This window comes from Peromyscus eremicus, chromosome 7 (assembly GCF_949786415.1).
Source record: "Peromyscus eremicus chromosome 7, PerEre_H2_v1, whole genome shotgun sequence".
Classification (NCBI taxonomy): domain Eukaryota; kingdom Metazoa; phylum Chordata; class Mammalia; order Rodentia; family Cricetidae; genus Peromyscus; species Peromyscus eremicus.
The window spans coordinates 38,965,532-38,989,183 of record NC_081422.1 but is presented as its reverse complement, the minus strand read 5'-3'; the positions used below and the strand labels follow the sequence as shown (position 1 = coordinate 38,989,183).

Here is a 23,652-nt window from a genome sequence, read left to right as displayed (position 1 = left end):
GGGCACCAGATCTCATTACAGATGGTTGTGAGCCACCATGTGGTTGCTGGGAATTGAACTCAGGACCTTTGGAAGAACAAGCAGTGCTCTTAACCTCTGAGCCATCTCTCCAGCCCGGTGGTTCAAAACTTTAATCCCAGTACTCAGGAGGCAGAGATAGGAGGACTGCCATGAGCTTGAGGTACCCTGGGCTATTAAGACACTATCTCAACAAAAAAAAACAAAATGCTGAAAAAAAAAAGTTCAGTGACAAGTGTCCTGTTCAAAGTGATAAAACAGAGTAAGGAAAGTCCATTCACCTCTCTCGTTTGGAATTAAACTGCAACGGACAGTTAAATATATTTAAACTACATACTTACATGTTAAAAGGAAATACAGAACTTCTAATTTTTAAAACTAAAAACAAACAAAAGCCAGGAAAATACAGAGTCACAACCATTGATCTATGCCTATATCAATTACCAAAAGAAATAGCTCTATGGTTTTAAAATTATTACAGAATAAGTCACAAACAGCCATGATTTCCATCCCCTACCATATTTTTTTTTCTTTCTTTTAGAGACAGGATCACATGTAGCCCAGCTGGCCTCCTGATGTAGCTGTGGATGGCATGAACTTCTGATCCTCTTGAGTGTTGGGATTGCAAGCATGTAGCACTAGACCTGGCTGACAGTGTCAGGCCACCCGGTTTATGTGACACTGGTCATAAACCCAAGGCTTTTCAGACATGCTAAGCAAGCTCCCTACATCCCTAGTCCTTAATGATATATTTTCTACCTACAATCCAAGTCACAGGCATCAGATGATAATGCTTTGGGTTTAGTTTCACAGACAGCATTAATGTCTGCTTACTATACACAGTAGTCAACAAGAAAAGCCGTGAATTTGGCCTCCTTATGTAGCTGTGGATGACTGTGAACTTCTGATCCTCTTGAGAGTTGGGATTGCCTTCTGGTCTTATTGCCTTCTTCCTGCTTTGAGTTTATTTTGTTAATCTTCTGTTGTATCAGAAGCTGCCATTATTACCACAGGCTGCAGTTTTTAACAGGCTACCCACACACTACTTGATTCCACAGCATTAAAAAAAAAATTAAGACTGAGGTTGGGGATATAACCCATTCCCCACATTGCAAAAACACAAATAAAAAGTTAAGATAGTTGGTATTGAGGGTTTCTCAATGCCTGGCTACAAAGTTCTTTAAAGGGTATGCATTGGGGGCTGGAGAAATGGCTCAGCTCTTCCAGAGAACTAGGACTCAATTCCAAGCACTCATATGGCAGTTCACAACTGTCTGTAACTTCAGTTCCAGGGGACCCAACACCCGTGGCAAAACACCAATGCACATAAAATATAAATAAACAAACAAATGAAGTTTTATGAGTTCATCTTCTCCTTCATCTTGAGTTCCTGATATTCCTTAAGTTAGAGCCTGTTAGTGTCCTATTGCTACAATTAAAGAATAGTACAATTCCCAATTCTCTAATATTAAGTGATGCTTCAGAATAGAGTAGCATCCACAAAGTTCAAAATGCCCATCTATCTGCATTTGGAGTAAATGCTTCCTCTCAAATCCTGATTAAGAATCTTAACTTCAGCTAGGTATTAGTCCCAGCACTCGGGAGACAGAGGCAAGAGGATCTCTCTGAGTTCGAGGCCAGCCTGGTCTACAGAGCAAGTTCCAGGACAGGCTCCAAAGCTACACAGAGAAACCTTGTCTCGAAAAAAACAAAAAAAACAAAAAACAAAAACAACAACAAAAAAACCAGAAACAAAACCAAAACCAAAAAGAGAAACAAATCCAAACTTGTTATAGTGACAACAATAAAGAAATGCTGGACTTGAAGACAGAGAATTTCATTCTTTAGCCCTTATTTCAACCCAGGATTAGCTCAAGTAACAACTCACTAAAGGATTCAGAAGGCTGTAATCATGTTGTATAAGCTATTCAGCCTTGTTAGACCTAGTTGACAAAATAATCCAACTTTCTTGACCTAGTATGGAAATCTGATACTAACAGTAAGAAGTTTCCATTTCCCTCTCAATCATGGACCATCATTTCTTTGCCTTGTCCGATAAATTCAGGGTGTAAATATTAGTTTAGTGATAGTGTTTAACTAACATGACCAAGCACAAAGACCTGAGTTTGAATCCCCCAAACCCACATAAAAGCCAGGCCAGGGGCTGGAGAGATGGCTCAGAGGTTAAGAGCACTGACTGCTCTTCCAGGGGTCCTGAGTTCAATTCCCAGCAACCACATGGTGGCTCACAACCATCTGTAATGAGATCTGGTGCCCTCTTCTGGCCTGCAGGGATACATGCTGTATACATAATAAATAAATAAATCTTAAAAAAAAAAAAAAAAAAAAAAAAAAAAAAAAAAAAAAAAAAAAAAAAAGCCAGGCCAGGTATCATAGTCCCTATTTGTAATTCCTTAACTCTATGGTGAGATGAGAGGAGACAGAGAATCCTCAAGGTCCAGCTAGCCTGGCATATACAGCAATTAGGGGGAGGACACAGGAGACGCTCTGCCTTAAAGTAAAAGACAAGGACCGACACCCAAAATTGTTCTCTGATCTCCACATATCACATCACATCTCATTTCTCTCTTTTCTTCTCTGTCTCTGTCTCTCTCTCTCTCTCACACACACACACACACACAATCAGAATCTCAAAAGTTAGTGCAGAGCTAGCTAGAGCAGATTCCCAGGCCCTCCCAAGGAGTATGCTCTACCTTTAAAATAAAATCACTCTCTGGACACAGGGCTCAGAGTGAGCACCCATCACAGATGGCTATATCTAGAGAAGACAATTTCATATGCATCACAGATAGCTACATCTAGAGAAGACAATTTCATATGCCTCATTCTCCAACAATCTTACAGCCAATTCCTAACTAAATTCCATCTCTCAAAAATGGTTCAGGAGGCTAGACAGCTGTAGTGCACACCTTTAATCTCAACACTCAGGAGGCAGAGGCAGATTGAGCTCTGAGTTTGAGGCCAGCCTGGTCTGCAGAATGAGTTAGCCAAAGCTATCCTGGAGAGAAGCCCAATCCAGAAAAAGTGAAAAACAAAACCAACACAACACCACCACAAAGCCAGGTGTGACAGCCCGGTCTTGTACCTCCTAAGGAGGCAGGATAAACAGGTTCCCGGAGTTCACTGATAACCAGTCTGGCCTACTTGGTGACTCTAAAACCTGTCTCAAACACCAACACAAAACGGGTAGATGGTAAGTGATGAGTAACACCCAAGTCTGCCCTCTGGCCTGTGCATACACACACAACAGAAAGTTTATCTGAGAACTGATAACTCATACCTGGAATCCCAGTACTTGGGAGGATAAGCCAAGAGGATTATTACAATTTCAAGGACAACCTGGGTTATACAGTGAATTCCAGGCCAGTACAGGCTACAGAGTAAGGCCCTGTCTTCAAGCACACACAGAACAGCAATAAGAAAAAAACCAGTAACGGGGTGGGGGGTGGGGGGTGGGGGGTGGAAACCAACCCACAATTCAAATATAGACAGCATAAACATCTAATATAAAAGGCTTTAATATTTTGGGGGAAGATATCCATTAAATGGCTTAGTGGTTAAGAACACTTGCTGCTCCTGCAGGGGACCCAGGTTGGGTTCTCAGAATCCATAGAATCTCCAACTCCAGTTTCAAGGAATCTAACACTGTCTTCTGACCTCTGGGACCAGGCCTGAACATGGTGCACATACCCAGGGCTCAGGCAAAGTCACACACATAAAATAAATAAACACATGTCCTTTAAAACTATATTCTTGGGGCTGGAGAGATAGCTCAGTGGTTAAGAGTTCTTTTGGAGAAACCAGGTTTAATTCCCAGCAACCACATGGCAGCTCACAACTAGCTGGTTATAACTCCAGTTCCAGGGGATCCAGAGCCATCTTCTAGCCTTAGCCAGCACCAGGTGCACACACACAGTGTGCACTTACATACATGCAGGCAAAACATTCACATACATAAAATTAAAAAACAAACTTTGAAAAATGAAACAACTGCAGTCTTAAATACTAGAAAAAGATGATCATTCATTTTAAGAAAGGAAAACGAGAAAATGGGATAACAGCTGAGCACAGTGTTACACACCTTTAATCCCAGCAGAAGCAGGCAGATCTGAGTTTGAGGCCAGCCTAGTCTACAGAATGAGTTCTAGTATAGCCAGGACTACACACACACAAAACCTGTCTTGAAAAGCCGAAATAAGAAAAGGAGTAAGGAATGAATATGGGTAGGTAGGAACGAGGCCCAATGGTCCATGCCTTCAATTCTAGCACTTGGGCAGGCAGGAGGGTCTTCAGTTAAGTTAGCTTATCTCTACAGCAAGATTCTGTATAAAGAAAAATGAACAGTAGAAGACAGCCCATTTATTGTATGGCTGGACTCCTGTATTAGGTGATCCACAAATTTCTTTTTGGATCTAGAATTCTCATATTGCTTTCTTAATTCTGAATGATTCTAAGAATCACTATTTTATGCTTTCCACAGATGCTAGGTTTGATCCTCAGTACTGCATAAATTGTTGTAAAGTTTACTGTTATTCTTGGCTGCATAGGGAGTTCAAAGTCAGAAGTAAACAAGGCTCCTTTTTGTCTAATAATAAATTAATATCTCACACATGCAGGCAGGTGCTCGCATCAGGTGTGGTGGTCTACAGTTTTAATCCCAGAACCCAGGAGGCAGAGGCAGCTGGATCTCTAAATTCAAGGCTAGCCTAGTCTACATAACAAGGACAGTCAGGAATACACAGGGAGACCCTGTCTCAAACCACAAAGAAGCCACTGTTGGGTGATATTTTGTTTGTATTCTGAAAAATAAAGTTTACCTGGAGATCAGAAGATGGAGCTAGCCACTAGTTAACTATAGAGGCAGGCAGTGGTGGCTCACACCTTTGATCCCAGCACTTAGGGGGCTCACATCTTTGATCCTAGCACTTAGGAGGCTCACACCTTTAATCCCAGCACTTGGGAGGCTCAGGCCTTTAATCTCAGGAGGTGGAGACAGGAATACAAGGCCCTCCTCCCCCAAATGGGTCAGATGACTCATAGAGATAAGTCTCTAGTGGCTGCTGCTCTGCTTCTCTGATCTTTCAGCCCAATGTGACTCTGTTTTCTGATGGTCTTAGACAACCCTGTGAAACGGTTATTCGACAACCCCCCCCCTCCAAAAAGGGCATCACCCATAGGTTAAAAACCACTATCTTAGAAGATCATTTCTAGGCTGTCCTATCTTCCTTGATATATAATATGATAATGCAAACAACTCCAATTAAAAAGGTACCCACTGTATAATATTAAAATTATGTGTTCTTAGCCAGTTGTGATGGCACAGACTTTTAATCTTAGCTCTTTGGAGGCAGAGGCAAGTGGATCTCTGAATTCAAGGCCAGCCTGGTCTTACAGTAGAGTTCCAGGACAGCCAGGGCTATACACAGAAACCCTGTCTTGAAAAACTAAAAAAGAATCAGTACTTCATAGATTCCAAGGTCAGAGCATAATAAGCATAAGATAAATAATTCTAATTATCATGTTACACCAAAAGGAACTGCTCAATAAAAATGAAGAGTTTATCACAAATACATGTATGAACCACCCTGAAAGAGTGAAATTTGTAACAACTGAGACACAAAAACATGCTTTTAAAGAAAATCGTGAGTCCACACAAATATACATGAAGCAGGAAGGAGAAAGGCTAGTAGTAAATCTCAGTGGTAGAGTGCCTGGCTAGTGTGACCAAGGTCCTGAGTTCAACTCCTAACATCACAAACTCCAAACACTCTTTTAAAGGCATGTATAAGGGCAAGTTCTTCTTTATATGGGCCAAATGTGGAAGGATTGCTTGAGCTGAAACTTACTACACAAAACTCAGTACAACCCAGACTGATGAAATCATGAGTAAGGATGGTAATTAGGAAAATACAATAATCAAGAAAGTTTGATAAAGACAATGATAATTTGTTTGGTCTTTAAATACTCTCTAGAATGTTGACTAGGAGGGGGCAAAAAGTAGTTGTCATCATTCATTATGGATTAAAAAAAAAAATCAGACAACACTTGGACAAAATAATCCAAATTAATGACATCACCCATCAGACTATATGCACCTTCAAATTCGATACCCTGAGAAAACTGTAACACAAGTTTTGCAGTATTTTTGCTGAGAAAGCATGACTTGAGCCTAATCACAGGGACTCATCAGAGATGTCTGTTTAAAAAAATAAATTGAAGAGACTGGAGATGTAGCTCAATTGGTAGAGTGCTCTCCAAGCATGCACAAAACCCTGACTTCGATTCCCAGAACTATATAAATACAATATAAAGTTTTACAAGCCTATAACCCTAACTTTCTTGTACAGAAGGATTAGAAGTTAAGGTTACTCTTGGCTACACAGAGTTTGAGGTCAGCCTGGGATACATGAGACCCTGTCTAAAAAACAACAGGTCCAGTAGATAAATGTACTTGATGCTAAGTGCAACAACCTGAATATGATCCCCAGTTCCTACTCAGAAAGAGACCTGACTGCTGTAAGTTGTCCTCTGACCTCCACACATCTGTGCGCACGCTCTTAAAGACACACACACAATGTTAAATCAAAAGCTAAGGGCTGAACAGACAGCTCAGGTGTTAAAAACACTGGCTGCTATTCCAGAAGAGCCCAGGTTTGATTCCCAGAGTCCACATGGCAGTTCACAATCACTTTTAACTCCAGTTCCAGGGGATCTAACACCCTTGCCTGGTCTCCTCAGGCACTGCATGCACACAGTATACAGATATACATGCAAGCAAAACAGTCATACACATAAAATAAAATTAAATAGGCTGAGCATGGTGGCCCATGCGTTTGATCCCAGCCTGGTCTACAGAGAGAGAGTTCTAGGACAGCCAAGCCTATTACACAGAGAAATCTTGTCTCGAGAAAACAAAAAAATAAATTTAAATTCACCAAACAATAACAAAAAAGCTCTCTTTCTCTCTCTCACACACACATCATCCCTATTCTTAGGAAACATATACCAAGAGACTCACAAGTAAAGGGAAGTGATTCTATAATTTAACCTGTACAAGTTCAAGAAAGGAGCTGGATAGATGGCTCAGCAGTTAAGAGCACTGGCTGCTCTTCCAGAGGACTTGGGTTCAATTCCCAGCACCCACATGGCAGCTCACAACTGTCTGTAACTCTCTCTCTTTACATATATATGTATATATAAAGTTCAAGAAAAGGCTGAGAGTGCTGATGTTTGCCTGTAATCCTAGACTTGGGAGGCTGAGGCAAGAAACAAGAGCTCAAAAGCCAGCTTCAGCTACACTTCCAATTTAAGACTAGTATGGACTAGATGAAACCCTGCCTAAAAAAAAAAACGTTCAGGAAAATACTGTACATGTACACACACACACACACAATCACACTATTCCCACAGGTCAAAAAAAATCAAGTAGGGGCTAAAGAGATGGCTCAATAGTTAAGAGTATTGGTTAGGCTTCCAGGGGACTCATTTAAATTCCTAGCATGCATATGGTGGCTCAACCATCTTTAACTCCAGTTCTAGGAGTTCTGAGGCCCCCTTCTTGCTTCTGCAGGTACTAGACATACATGCAGACAAAACACCCATATGTATAACTTTTGTTTGTTTATCAAGACAGGGTCTCTGTAGTCCTGGCTGTCGTGGAACTCACTCTAGACTATGTTGGCCTTGAACTCACAGAGATCTATCTGCCTCTGCCTCCTGAGTTCTGGGATTAAAGGCATGTGCCACCACCGCCCAGTTATAAAATGAGTATTTTAAAAAATGTTTGTTGAAGTGTATAACTCATGATACATAACTTTCATGTAACAAAAAGGGTAAACATACCTGAATAGGAGAGGGCTTTTCCCAGCCCATTTCAAAAATTCCCATTAGCAACTCCCGTTTTAAACAGTAATCTTCAAACTCATTTCCTTTTGTGGAGGTCACATCCTAATCAAACAAACCAATAAAATAAAATACAATCCTGGTTCTTTCATAGTTAGCATGCTTTAAAAAAAGTGCCTGATGGACCTGAACCTTTTATCTACTTCATCTTACAAATACATATTACTATTGCTTTAATTTCTATTTCAGCTTTCCCTGGAGAATAACTCAACAAATACAAACCACTTAAAAATGGAGCTTTGGGAAAAGGCACCTATGACCACTGTCTAAGGCAGAATATTCCTACATAAATAACATTCAATTAATTACAAGATATAAAATCAAATCCTAGTTCTCCTACTCACTAGCTAACAGTATCTTGGCTATGTCTGAGTTTCTGAAGCAAAGAGCTTTGATATTTGTGGCCAGTAATTGTTTTGAGGCTATTCTATATGGATCCAGAGGTGATAACAAAAAAATACCTCTTAGCTATTGTTAAATGTTCCCTTGGTTACAAAAATCACCCTTAGTTGAGAATACTGGGATAGAAGAACTCTGAATGCCTGTTTTTACACATTCATATACAGTGGATACAATACCTAGTCTGAATATCTCACTGAGAGGCTGAGGAAAAAAACTTAGAAAACTAGGCTAAGATATGCAGTTGGAAGGTGGGGAAGGGGTAGTGCCCAGCTTTAATCCCAGCACTCAGGAGGCAGAGGCAGGTGGATCTCTCTGAGTTCAAGGCCAGCCTGGTCCACAGAGCAAGCTCCAGGAAAGCCAGGGCTACACAGAGAAGCCCTGTCTCAAAAAAACAAAAACCAAACCAAACAAAAACAGAGATATGAATATGCACACATATACATATACACATTACTTTTAATATATGCAACACCTTATTATTACATAATCCCAAAGACTGGTAGGAATTTTTTTTTTAGTCAATCTACCTATTAACTATAGTTTGAACCATTTCAAACTGCTTTAAGATTAAATTTATACAGCCTCAGCTACATAGTGAAATCCTATTTGAAAAGCCTGAAGATGCTCAAAAAATCTATCTGCTAGACTGTTGGGACATGCCTAACTAGACTCTCGGCACTAAGGAAACTGAGGTAGGAGAACCCAGAGTTTGCAGTAAGCCTGGACTATATAGGACACTATCTCAAAATAAAACAAAATACAAGAAAAGGACTAAACACATGGTGTCATTTCATGTAACTACTTTACTTCTAACTGTCCCATTCTCCCATTTTTGAATTCTACAACCCAACTTACCGAAGTTTTGATTCTTAGATCCTTTGGAGGGAGTTTTAAAGTCTTTTTCCAGTCATCACCAGGTCTAGAGAGAATATAGTAAACATAAAGTTATCACAATTCATAGCTTCCTTCTTAATGCAAATGTTTATTTCAAATAGTACCACCCCTCTAAAAAGCACAGTTAAGTTTAATACACTCCTGTACTTAATTAACAAGAGCATTAACGAACATGCTCTTTGGGAAATCATCTAAGGGGGATGACCTTACAAACAGAAGGGTTGAGAGCATCCATCCTCCTATGATTAGAAGTGTGTTTGTCAAAACATGTTTTATTTGATCTACTGGTATTTTAAAAAATTTTAATTAGCCACAAACATTTAACACCTAGATTTCATGAAAAAGCTCAGTTTCTGGATTTTCTTGAAAAACTGCCAAATCCACAACAGTTTAGGGAGACACACCTTAGCAATAATGTTTCAAGTTCTTGTATGGTAACAGTTCGGCAGAACTTAGTAACTATAACCTTTTCTTTTTCCTTCTTTATTTAATCGTAAGAAATTGAACCCTGGTCCTTGGAAAAGCCAGGGAGTTCCCAGTGGGCAACCTAGTAACCAGAACTGAAAATCAACAGGTGCTGCTTTTCAACAGTAAGTACCTTCTAATTCAGCACAGTACCTTCCATCATCCAAGCTTGTAACTTCTGCTAACTAGCTGATTCTTGTTAAAACCAAGAATGTCTGTAGTCCCAGCTACCCAGGAGAATGAGGCAGAGAGACCACCTGAGCCTGGAAGTTCCAGGCTAGTCTGAACAACAGGAAGACCTTGACTCAAAATGCGAAAGCACAAAGTCCTGACATTTCTAACAGATGTTGTCTTGATTCTATTCCTTATCCTTCTGTGATGTGTCACCAATTACTTCCCCAACCCTCTATTCTCTCACACACAAACTAATAATTTTATCAGTAATTTATATAATGATGAAATGATGACACACACCAGGTGATTCCAGCACTTGGGAGGTGAAGTAGGAGGTTTAGGAGTTCAAGGTTACCCCTGGTTACATAGTTACTTGGAGGCCAGTCTGGGCTACATGAAGTGCTATCTCAAAAAAAGCAAGTTAGGTAATTTACGTAAAACAGTCAGCACTAACACAATAAGAACTTAGCTTGATTTATCTAATGCTAGAGCCCGCATAAAGAGCAAACAGTATAACACAGGTACCTTTCTTTTAATTTAAATAAAAGCCTGCTATATAGCCCACATTGGCCTTGAACTCATGATCCTCTGCTTCTGCAGACACCACTGAACTTTCTAAGCAAAAACACCAGATAACAACCTAGTAAAATAGCTTGCAACAGTCAAACTCAACAATGCATGATATGTAAGATATAACACAGAAACTGGCCCACAAATTACACTCAGATATATCTTAAAAGTGAGAATGCAAAATGAGGAAAGAGGTGACACAGGTAAGTACTGAAGAGTTCTGAAACAGCTGACCAAACCAGAATACTTCCAAGAGATACACGCTTAGAAAATGCCAGAAGAAAAACTGTCATCTCAAATCTAAACTTTTAAGTGAACAATACTTTCATAATGAAGTACATATCTGCCCTTAGGAACTGAAAGGAGCCTAAATTTTCCTATTTTTGTTAAAATAAACTTCATTTATAAAATATTCTCATTTCTGTACTAGTTAAAACTAATCCCACTGTGCCACTAATCCCAGCACTTGGGAGGCAAAGGCAGGCAGATCTCTGAGTTCCAGGCCAGCCTGGTCTACAGACAGAGTTCCAGGTTAAAGGTTACGTAGTGTGGTCCTGTAACAAAACAGTGGGAATTCTTAGAGACCAACAGTAAATCACACAGCAATAAGTTATACATTCTAGTAGCCGGGGCCAGGGAAGACTACTTTTCCCAGAAAGATCCATAATACAGTTCAAATTCAGTATAGTGACACACACCTATAATCCCAGCATTCAATCAGGGCAGGGCTACAGAGACCCCATCTCAAAAACAAAACAAACAAAAAACAAAAACACAAGTCAATAAACCAAGTATCACTTACTATATGAAGATTTGTAAATGTTAAACCATTTTACGCAGGTCTGTATTTTTAACAGAAGCCCAACTTCCATTGGGGTGCAGTTTTAATGTTAATTCCTTATAAATCAATCTTTAGAATGACAGCCCCCCTCCCCCCCAAATAAAGGGTTTCTATGTGTAGCTCTTGCTTTCCTGGAACTTGCTCTGTAGACCAGGCTGGCCTAGAACTCACAGAGATCTGCCTGCCTCTGCTTCCTGAGTGCTACAATTAAAGCTGCCGCTGCTGCCCCATCCCACTTCCCCCACCCCCAGTGAGACTCTGGTCTTTAAAAAATAAGTCTGAGGCTGGGTGGTGGTGGCGCACACCTTTAATCCCAGCACTCGGGAGGCAGAGCCAGGCGGATCTCTGTGAGTTCAAGGCCAGCCTGGGCTAGAGTGAGTTCCAGGACAGGCTCCAAAGCTACACAGAGAAACCTCGTCTCCAAAAAACAAACAAACAAACAAACAAACAAAAAAAAAAAAAAAAAAAAAACCTTTAAATTTGCTTTTTTTTTGGGGGGGGGGGCTGGTTAAGAGCGCTGGCCTAGGTTCAATTCCCAGCACCCACCAGGAGGCTCCCCACCATTTGCAACTCGTTTCAGTAGAGACATACATGCAGCAAAATGCCCATGCACATACAATTTCAAAACAAAAAATTTTTGCTACTTTAAACAAATTTTATTTTTCAAACTTTCAAACAGCCTCTCTAACTGTTGTATAAAGTAGGGCAAGTTGCAGTGGTAACATTAGAAGCCAAAAAGGAGGGGGAAAAAAAAGAGTCAGGTGTGGTGGTGGCTCACACCTGTAACCCTAGTACTTGGGAGACTGACACAGGAAGATTGCCACAACTTCCAGGTCAGCCTGGGCTTCAGAGTAAGCCTGTCTCAAAAAACCAGAATGGAATCATTTTATTCACATTTAAACAAACAGCACATTTATTTCTAAACATAGTAATTTACAGATGCCTATGTTCATCATTTGCTCAATTAATTATGGCAGAAATACATTATTCTATTACAAATACCTACTGGCCATAACAAAGTCATCCGCCCTCCATCTGCAATCAAAACGGTTAATTTAAGGCATGAGTCAGTCAACAACAAAAATACACAGAAACTGTAGGTCTCCAAGCTTTGCTTTAACACTTACTTGATAGTGGCGGTCATGCTCTGTGCTTGCTGCTGGGTGCCATTATTGATTGTGTTGGTGTTTTTCAACTGGTTCATCTGTTGCTGTGTCGGTGTGCCCCCTCCTCCAGGGCCACCACTGGGCTTCACAGGGCCCCTCAGCTGACCATTCTGACTGGACAGACCCATTATAACAGGGTTCTCTGTTCTGGCTGTGCTCATGCTTTGTTAACTGCAAAGGTGTCTCTTTCAAACTTCAAAACTTTTCAAAGTCAGTAGAGAAACTGTAATAACAGTTTATGAGGCTCTCCAAAATGAAGAGATAAATAAGTCTTGCTCAATATATGAGTCCTTTATTGCAATTTCAGGCAAGCACCTGTGAGTCTCTGAATGGTAAGCAGCAGGAGTTAACTTGCTCTCATGCACCGGATCAACGTTTTTTTTAAGCCCTCTAACAAGCTTGAATTATATCTGAATTCACTCACTTCAATCTGAAACAAAGAAAAAAAAATTAAATTAGCAAACAGCAAAGTCAGGGTGAAAAGCTGTTCCCTTTTAAAGAACTCCTAACAGCCACACATAAGCCAAATCACTAGTTGAGATAGGAAAGACAGAGTGAGAAACTGCCTTAAAAACCCAGTCTACAAGGATTCCAACCTCACATATTGAAAATTTTGAGATCAAGGCAGCCTAGAGAAAATGAGGCATAAAGATACTAAGGATAAAATTCAAATTCACTGTCAAATAACAATCTGGTCTTCAATCTCTTTGATGAATTCTCTCCAAGTACTACCACCTCCAAAAATCATTACATTTAATTATATTAAGACTTGAAACAATTTATTCAATGTAAATTTGAACAAGGCAAGACAATTCACTAACATTTAATTTCTGACAGCAACCGAGATCTTAAATGAGAAAACTGTTTCAAACAATACAAAAAGATTTATCAGTTTCAACCACAGCTGTCTTTTTAATTAAGTTTTTGTCCTTATCAAAATAAATGAAGCAGTCAAAAGATCTGTATGGAGCAATCTACACGTCAAAAATCTTTTGCTTGAAAAACTAAGACCCCCTCTAACTACAAAAACAAAAACAAACAAACAAACAAAAACCCCAACCAACCAACGAAACAAAAACCCTCAAACTAAAAACTGTTAGTGTTGCCTTTCAACAACATTTTTCAGAAAGTATATCCTAATTTAAAATAACATTGTTAAAAAAAAAAAAAAGAAATTTCCTGTAGTTAAGGGGCAACTCCAGGGGGTTAAACAAAATTGTAACTTTAATAAAATTCTCCCAAATACCCAGAGTACTAAGTCTAATTAACAGTTATTTTAAGAAAGAGTTGGTCAACCTCCTCTATTTTAAACTGTTCTCCAAATGGAATTCTCAAGGTTTAGTAAATAAAGAATTGCCAAGGACCAGAACACAAGCACGACTTCTTTGGTTTTATCTTGTAACTCCCTTACATTTTACCCTCTTCCCAAACACTAGCTCAATCGGTGCTGGTTATTTTTTTTTGCCATACACCAATGTATCCCACATCCAAAATTATAAAGTCAAAAGAAATCTCAAGTTTTGTTAGCAAATACTGGTTGCTAAAATGAAACAAAAAACTTTATACATCAACTTGCTCACAAATGTGGCTTATCACATGAAGTTGTTTATTTGTTCTGTTAACAGGTATTTTCTGTATTGACAGGTTCATATTATGATCAACAGTATCAGGTACGTCCAACAGGAAGGCTTACCTGTTTGCAAAGTGCTAAGAGGATGAAGGGGGCAATCTCTGAATACTAAAGGACACCATCATTACTGTCAATCATGCACAGTAAGATCTCCTATTGCCTTAAATCCAAAGTGAGACTGCTCCCTTTTTAAAATGACACCTGCACGCAGCTTTACATCTCAGGGGAGAAAATATTCTTCCTACCTTTCCCAATTTAGATTTGCAAGTTATATTCCCACATTAAAAAAAAAAAAAATCCACGAAGGCACGTAGCCTTAGCTGGGAGGAGCCCCTGGCGGAGTTAATTACAGCACTTCCCAGACCGAGGTTAGCAATTGACAGTTTCACACCCAAGACAGTATCATCAGCTCCAACAAGGGCTTTTGTTTGCAAATGCAGCGCAATTTCTCAAAGCCTCAGCAGGAAGTTAGGGTTATTCTGAAGGAAAAGGGGGCTATGGGAAAGGGAAGAGCCAAGCCAAGGACTGGAGTCCGGTAACCGTAGGGCAGTAATTCCTCGCCCCCTCCCCCAACCCCACTCTTCAAATCCAGTTCTCTCCCATCAAAACGCAAAAGGGTCTGGTGCCCTGCAATCCTATCTGCGCCACACGAGCCGGAACCAGCTCCGCGAGTAGGAAACAATAGGGACTCCCCTCGGAAAGCCCGGAAGAGAACCCCCAAACTGGAAAAAAGCCTCTCCTTCCCTCTGAGTCTCCCTAAAGCCCCCAGTTCCCACCGACCTGCAAGGCCTACTTGCAGCCGAGGAGCTGCGGGTCCTCTCCTAGCCCGGTCTCTGGACAGCACAGCCCTGCCGCCCCCCACAGGGCAGCCGAGTCCCGGCCGCCGCGGCTCCATTCCCTCTCCCGCGGCCACACGGCTGGCCCCGGGCACTCGGCCGCTCCTCCTCCAGACCGGGCCGCACACAATTCCTCGGCTCCACTCCTCTCCGCCTCCCCCGCTCCACTCAGCGGCCGCCCGCCCGCCCGCCCGTCCTCCGCGGGCCCGGCCTGGGCCTCGGGCCTCCGCCCCAAGCGTACCCCGACGCCCGCCCGAGGGGGCTCCCCGCGACCTTCAGGGCCCTGCCGACCCCGACCACACCGCCTCACCCCACGCCCCGCGGCTCGGGCCCGAGTCCTACCACCGAGGCCACTCCCGCTCCGCACCCTCGGTCCTTTATTGTTGACTCGAAGCTCCCAAAATGGCGGCGGCTCCTTCCTCCTCGGAAACCTCCGCCCGCCCCCACCCGGCCCCTCGCCGCGCCGCCCGCCGCCCCGCCCCCGCCGCGCCGCCTGCCGCCCGCGCCGCCGCCGCCGCCACCCCGCGCTACCTCGGCCGCGGCCCCGTGTGTCGGCGCCCCCGAAGTCGCCGCGGGGCTGAGCTGACTCTGCTCCTGTGCCCCCTCCCTCGCTCGCCGCCGCCGCCGCCGCCGCCGCCGCCTCCCTCCCTCCTTCCTTCCTTCCCAGCCTCTCCGCATGGCGGCGGCCGCGGCTCCTCCTCCCTACAAGATGGCGAGAGCTCGGCCGCTGCAGCCGCCGCCGCCGCCGCCACCGCGGCGTCACGGCTTCCTAGGTGCGGCGGACGAGGGTCGGGAGAGACCCTTCTCTGCCGGGGCCGAGCTCAGGGACACATGGGGCTGCCTTCCGGGAGGGACGGACGGACAGACGGGGAGGCCTTGCCTGCAGAGCGGAGGAGACACAGTTGGGGAGTGAATGGTGGCCGGGGACAGTCGTCCTTGTCGTCGTCCCTCCAAAGCTGGCTCGCGGGTCGGGGCCGGAGGGAGGTCTGCTGACTCCCGACCCAGGACGCGCTCCGAGGGCAGCCTGCGCGGGCTCGGGGCCGGGAAGCTGACCTGAGATGGCCGGGAGGCTGGCTGCTGCGAGGCCAGGGCGCACCCTCCACCCAGGGACGCGCGGAAGTGGGACCGGCGGGGCCCACGCTGTCGGGGACGCTGCAGGAAGGGGCACTGGCCCCGAGCCCGCTCCCGGGAACAGCGGGAGCCGGGAGCGCGCCCTCGGTCGTGGGCTACTTAAGCCCAGAGTGCAGGCGAGGTGACCCTTTGTTCCTGCCCGCAGTGACACTCTTCGAGAAAGAAGGGCAGGCAGCCCGCCTCTACCAGCGAGGACTCACTTGTGGAAATGGAAAACCCGTAGCTTCTCCTGTCTGACCCTCACTGCAGAGATACTTGTGCATTTGTTTCTATGGTTTTCAGATCCTAAGGTCTTAACAGAAAAAGCCGTCTTGTTCCAAGTACAACAAGCATTTAGAGATAAAATTGAGCTGGGCCAAAGGGAAAGTAAAATCCTGAGTCTCACGCAGCTGGTAGGCTGGAAATACGGACAATGGCCAAACCATATGTGACAATAGACTCCATCCCCAAACACCGACATTAACGGCCCCGGACAGTCAATACTTAGTCACTAACTGGCAGCTCCCATTTTTTTTTTTTTTTTTTTTTTTTTTGGCGCTGCTTCCAACTTGAGGCCAATCAGAGAGAGCCAAATATGTTCTCTAAACCAATGATTCCCTGCTTCTAGCCCTCCTCCTGCTTTCTTGCCAACAACATCCAATCAGAATAAGCCTGAAGCCTTTCTTCCCTCCCACCCCAATTTTTTCTTTTACAAGAGCGCTTAACTTTTTTTTTCCCCTCTTTGAGGGCTCAAGTCTTTACCAAACGCCAGTGGATGCTTGCTGACCTCATTGCCGTAGCAAGCCCCGAACAAATAACAGCCTGTTGTCATTTGGTGATTCTGATTTAGTTCTATAACACTGTGCTTTGTTGCAAGACAGCTTCTTGCAATGTAGCTCTGGCTAGCCTGGAACTCATGGCTGGGATTTACAAGAGTGTGCCACCACACTAAGTACTTTATTATTATTATTATTATTATTATTATTATTATTATTATTATTATTATTATTATTTTACCTTTTACAAGTCTGAGTTTTTAAAGCATGACATCTCCCACACAGATTTTAAAATGGCTACTCATGCAAGGGCCCGCACCTGGAGAGAAGCTAAGTGAGCTAAATGATCCCTTAAGAAGAAGTATGAGGCCTTTTTTGTCCCTTCTTGTCGTTGTTTTTGGTTCTTGGTTTTTAAAGACAGGTTTTCTATGTGTAGCCCTTGCTCTCCTTGAACTCTGTAGCCCAGACTGACTCAGACTCAAAGATCTGCCTGGGCCTGCCTCCCGAGTACCAAGGTTAAAGGCGTGAGCTACCACTGCCGGGCCTAAAGTTGTTTTTATTTCTTTCTTTTAAAATGTATTTTGGGGCTGGAGAGATGGCTCAGCTGTTAAAGGCTAGGCTCACAACCAAAAATATAAAATGTATTTTATTTGATGTGTATGGGTGTTTTGCCTACGTGTATGCCTGTGCATCGTATGTGTGCCTGGGGCCTGAGAAGGCCAGAAAGGGGCCTTGGATCGCCTGAGCTGGAGTACAAATGATTGAGAGCCACCACGTGAGTGAGAACTAAACCAGGATCCTCCGCAAGTGCAGCCCATGGTGGTGCACTTAACCGCTTAGCCATCTCTCCAGCCCCTGTCTGTCCCATTCTTAAGTGGTAGGGATTTGGAAGGACGCCTGTCTCTCTGTCTCTTGTGGGGTCCCTTTCCCCTACCTATACCCATTCAAGGTATGGGACCAGGCCCCCGCCCAAAAAAAATGCAGCGGCAGATGTGTGTGTGTGTGTGTGTGTGTGTGTGTGTGTGTGTGTGTGTTAACCTTCACAAATTTTCAAAGGGAATTGGGTTCGAGTAATGACAAAAACTAAAGGAAGGAGGCAATTGAAATGAAATAAGCTGTATGAAATAGCTATCCCCTCTCAGTAGGAGCCCTACTGCTAGCCCTTCAACAGCTGGCCTACTTTTAAGGTGGTCAAATACTGTTTCTACTTAGCTGTCTATGGCAGCCCTTTTCTGGTGGGAAGAATAGGAGGTTCACACTTAAATTGGCACCATTTGGACCTTGTATTAGGGTTTCTATTGCTATGAAGAGACACCATGACCACAGCAACTCTTTTTTTTTGGGGCGGGGGTGAAAGCTGAGAGATCAGAGGAATAGAACAAGCCACAGCCAACCTCACCTTACCAACTCCTCAGCCTCCAGAGAGCTACTTCCTGTATACTCAAGCCTATATACCTTTCCCACAGCAACTCTTACAAAGGAAAACATTTCATTGCGGTGCCTCACAGTTCAGAGGCTCAGTCCATTATCATCATGGTGGGACATGGCGGCATGCAGGGAAATGTGGTGCTGGAATAATAGCTGAAGAGTCCTACATCTTGCAGGCAAAAAGGAAGAGGTCTGAAACACTGGGCAGTATCTTGAGCATGCATGAGACCTCAAAGCCCACCCCCACAGTGACAGACTTCCTCCAACAAGGCCACACCTCCTAATAGTGCCACTCCCTATGCGGTTATGGGGGCCAATGACATTCAAACCACCACAGACCTTTGTTTTTTGGTTTTTAGAGATAGGGTTTCTCTGTGTAGCCCTGGCTGTCCTGGAACTCGCTCTGTAGACCAGGCTGGCCTAGAACTCACAAATCCACCTACCTCTGCCTCCCCAGTGCTGGAGTTAAAGGCATACATGACCACCTCCCAGTCTCCATTTGGACTCTTTTGGTGTGGGTTCAATTTTACTGGTTGTGACGTCAAATGGTCACAATGCATATTTTCTCCTTAGTTCAGATTAGCACTGAGCTAAACTTCCAGCTCATATTCTTATTTTTTTAAATAGATTTTATTTACTTATTATGTATACAGAAGAGGGCACCAGATCTCATTACAGATGGTTGTGAGCCACCATGTGGGTGCTGGGAATTGAACTCAGGACTTCTGGAAGAGCAGTTGGTGCTCTTAAACTCTGAGCCATTTCTCTAGCCCCCTCATATTCTTATTTTTAAGGTGAATCCTTAAATCCATTAATATCTTTAAAAAATACTTTTTTTTGGAAAAAAAATACTTTTTTTGAACCAGGCTTGTGTTCACACCCTTACTCCCATCACTTAGGAGGCAGAGACAGGCAGATCTCTGGGAGTTTGAGGCCTTCCTGTCTACACAGTGAGTTCCAGGCCAGCCAGGACTACACAGTGAGATCCTATCTTTAAAAAAATCAGGTAAAGGTTTGTGGCCAGATGGCCCAGTGGTAAAGATGTTGCCACTAAACCTGACAACCTCAGTTTGACCCCAGTACCAGAACTTAATGCTTTACATTGTCCTCAACCTCAAATGTCTGCCCACATACAAAATTAAAAGTGATTTTAAAAAATACAAAGGAGGGTCTTGAAAGATAGCTCAGAGGTTAAAAGCAATTGCTACTTTTTTGTTTGTTTGTTTGTTTGCTTGTTTGTTTTTGGAGACAGGGTTTCTCTGTCTATCCCTGGCTGTCCTAGAACTCTGTAGACCAGGCTGGCCTCGAATTTACAGAGCTCCACCTGCCTCTGCCTCCCAAATTCTGGGATTAAAGGTGTGTGCCACCACTGCCCCATGCAACTGCTACTCTTGCAGAGCATCTGGGTTCAATTCCCAGCACCCACATGGGCAGCTCACAACTGACTAGCTCCGGTTCTAGGAGATCTGACACCCTCTTCTGGACCAGGCACAACCACACCTGTACATACATTCGGGCAAAACACTCATACACATAAAAAGTGAAACTAAAAATGAGATATTTGCTAATGCATATAGTATCTTTTTTTTTTTTTTTTTTTTTTGGTTTTTCGAGACAGGGTTTCTCTGTGTAGCCCTGGCTGTCCTGGAACTCACTTGGTAGCCCAGGCTGGCCTCGAACTCACAGAGATCCACCTGGCTCTGTCTCCCAAGTGCTGGGATTAAAGGTGTGCACCACCACCGCCTGGCTGCATATAGTATCTTTACATTTATAAAATAGATACTTTTTTTAGGAAAATGATTCAGAAATTCACCTCCAAGGTAAACAAATAGAAAAGTACTTTAGCAATAGGACAAACAAGGATGGAAAGGGGTTAGCCACATTTCCCCAAACAGCCAGATGTAGTTTGCAGAGTTTTAGTCTCTATGACCGGTAACATCCCCTCACGGCCACCAGCTAGCCGGCTCAGCCTACCAGGTGTCTTTGGGCCTCTTCAGGGCACATGTTATGGTCTGCTCATCGCCCAGAGGTCTTGTTGTTCATTTTGCTCTTTCGTTTTCATAAGATTACTATGCATCACTAGTTTTTACCTATTAATTTGAAAATATCATGTGGCTGAAAAGACAGTGAAATCTGGAAACTAGCTTTTTAGGCATAAATTTACTTTGGTCTATTCAGATCAAGAAAAAATTGACAGGGTCCTCGTGCCAGATGCCTTGGTCCCCTTGGGGACTTTCCAAGTTAATTCTGGAACAGTTCCTGACAAATAACATTGTGACTTTGTTGAGTTGCTGGGATGCCGGGATGGGTCCCAGGTCCCAGCTGTACCTGAGCCTGTGACGAGATGCTGTTTCTGAATACTCTTCTCTGAGTGGACAGCAAAGCGCTCAAACAATCATGAAGAATGCCCAGCCACTGAAAGTAGAACTGTAATCTTAAAAATGAGGCCTGAAGCCAGGCGGTGGTGGTGCACACCTTTATTCCCAGCACTTGGGAGTCAGAGTCAGGCGGATCTCTAAGACTTTGCCAACCTGGTCTAATTGGGATTTTCAGGAAAACCAGAGCTACAAAACTAGAGAGAGCCTGTCTCAAATATATATATAAAATGATATTGTTTTGTGTGTATGCAGGGTGCAGATGTTCACAGTGCATTTGTGCAGATCAGACAACAACTCTGTAGGCTCAGTCCTCTCTTTTTACTTTCACCTGGGCTCCAGAGTTAAATTCCAGTTGCTGACTTTGCATCTACTGAGAGCAAAGCGCCTTTACCCGAGGAACTGTTCTGCTGGCCCCAATCTATCTCTTATTGCATTTATTTATTTATTTAGCTATGGTTATCCTGGAACTCAAAAAGGTTCACGTGTTTCTGCCTCACTGGGCACTGAGATTAAAGGCATACACTACCATGCCCAGCCTCTCTCTCTCTCTCTCTCTCTCTCTCTCTCTCTCTCTCTCTCTCTCTCTCTCTCTTAAATACTCTGTTACTCCTTCTAGTTCTTAGAATCTCACTTTGTCAGATCTCCCCACAACTTGGATTCATGCTCAAAATTTTCTCCATTCTTTCCTTTATTTGAATCAGGGTCTCAGGTAGCCCAAGCTGGCCTGAAGCTTTCTCTGGAGATGACCCTCAACTCTTACTCTACAGATGACCCTCAACTCTTATTCTGCAGATGACCCTCAACTCTCACTCTACAGATGACCCTCAACTCTTATTCTGCAGATGACCCTCAACTCTTACTCTGCAGATGGCCCTCAACTCTCACTCTACAGATGACCCTCAACTCTTATTGTGCAGATGACCCTCAACTCTCACTCTACAGATGACCCTCAACTCTCACTCTACAGATGACCCTCAACTCTTACTCTACAGATGACCCTCAACTCTCACTCTACAGATGACCCTCAACTCTCACTTTATGGATGATCCTCAACTCTCACTCTACAGATGACCCTCAACTCTCACTCTACAGATGACCCTCAACTCTTACTCTACAGATGACCCTCAACTCTTATTGTGCAGATGACCCTCAACTCTCACTCTACAGATGACCCTCAACTCTCACTTTATGGATGATCCTCAACTCTCACTCTACAGATGACCCTCAACTCTTACTCTACAGATGACCCTCAACTCTCATTCTACAGATGACCCTCAACTCTCATTCTACAGATGACCCTCAACTCTCACTCTGCAGATGACCCTCAACTCTTCCACTGCAGATGACCCTGAACTGAGCCCCCTTGACTTTCCACAGGTTTTTCTCCGTTCAATCAACAAACTGAAATAATCTTCCCTCCCTCATTCAGCCCCTGCTAAAAGTCTCCCAGGAACAGCAGCTATGCCAGGTGGGGAAAAGCCTTGCAACTTTTCCTCTATATTATCACTTCCACCCCCATCTCCACGGCCATGATTGCTGCCACCATCCCAAGCCAGGAGTATTTTTTTTTCTTTTTTCTTTTCTCTTCTTTGGATTTTTTAGGTAGCTTCCTGGACTTCCTCTCCCTCTCCCTTTCTAGCCCATTGTGCACATAAAGCCACAGGAATTTTCCAGTCAGATCACCAGCCAGCTCCAAAGGCCTTAAAATGATTCTCTATTACAGACAGAATAAAATGAAGTCCCCATCTCTCTTCAAAGCAAGAGGCTCCAAAAGTGGAACTAGACCTACTGCTCTGAGTTACTGCTAAGACTATTTTCATGATTAAAAAAATTGAGTTCTTTTACTTATGTGAGTGTTTTGCCTGTCTGTATGTCTGTGCACCATTTGCATGCCTGAGACTAGAAGAGGACACCAGAGTCCCTGGAGCTGGAGTTACAGGTGGGTGTGAGCCCCCATATAGACATAGGGAACTGAACCTGAATCCTGTGAAAGAGCAGCCATTGCCCTTACCTGTGGAGCCATCTCTCCAGCCCTTCCTTTCTCTTCTCATTGTTAAAGATAAAGTCTTATTCAGTAGGCCTGACAGTGACCTCCTGGTCTACCTACTTTATTTAGCCTCATAAGTGCTGGGATCACAAATACGCCCCTCCCTGCATTCTGGCACAATTGCGTGCATACATAATGGGATTTGAAGTTGTGCCCTCCCCTCATTCTGTGTGCCATTTATTTGAAATGTCTGGCTTATTGGCTTGGCCAGCCCGACTCAGATCCACTTCTCCCACTGAGGACTGCTGATCTGTCCCCAGTGCTCCTCCGCATTCCTGCTACACGGGGTTCTTTTATTGCTAAGGTGCTCCTGGCAGGTTGGCTCAGAAGACTGGATTTTTCCAGGGCAATTGTCAATAGTGCAGCTGGTAATTTTCTAAAGTCTTCCAGTGTGGACTGAACAATAAGTTATATGGCCTACTGTGTTTATAGCTTTGTGCCATAGCTGTTCATAAACATGTTTAATTCTTTTTTTTTTTTTTGGCTTTTCAAGACAAGGTTTCTCTGTGTAGCCTTGGCTGTCCTGGAACTTGCTTTGAGGACCAGGCTGGCCTCAAACTCACAAAGATCTGCCTGCTCCTGCCTCCCAAGTGCTGGGATTAAAGGCACGCGCTGCCACCACCTGGCTAACATGTTTAATTATAACACACTGAGGACAGGAACAAAATCATGATGATCTTTCTTTTGCCAGTGACACACAGTAAGGGGCCTTGTATGCGTATAGTAGAAGCTCAGGAAATGTTTGGTGAATTGATTGACTAATCAAAATAATGTACTTGAAGAGTCTTTCATGATGTCTAACACATAATAAATATGCTTTATTTATTTATTTATTTATTTATTTATTTAATCTTTGGGGTCAAAGTCTCACTATCAGCGCTGGCTGGCCTGGAACTCACTCTGTAGACCAGGCTGGCCTTGAACTCACAGAGATCTGCCTGCCTTTTCCTTCTAAGTGCTGGAATTAAATGCATGAGCTAGCCTGGCAATGGCC

General features: G+C 43.5%; 1 protein-coding gene across 4 annotated transcripts in view; it reads right to left on the bottom strand.

The window, feature by feature from the left end:
- Ddx6 (DEAD-box helicase 6) overlaps positions 1-15,577 on the bottom strand; it is a 36,754-nt gene extending 21,177 nt beyond the window's left edge. Inside the window, exons 1-4 of one of the 4 annotated variants that reach the window (XM_059267721.1) lie at positions 15,451-15,577; positions 12,415-12,883; positions 9,199-9,262; positions 7,882-7,986 (exon numbers count right to left, since the gene is read on the bottom strand). In XM_059267721.1, coding sequence (XP_059123704.1) covers positions 7,882-7,986; positions 9,199-9,262; positions 12,415-12,614 — 369 coding nt within the window. In that variant the 5' untranslated portion in view covers positions 12,615-12,883; positions 15,451-15,577. Of the gene's footprint in view, positions 1-7,881; positions 7,987-9,198; positions 9,263-12,414; positions 12,884-15,229; positions 15,373-15,450 lie in introns of those variants that run through there. The other 3 variants (XM_059267719.1, XM_059267723.1, XM_059267720.1) reach the window with 3 other exon arrangements.
- Positions 15,578-23,652: the final 8,075 nt, after the last annotated feature.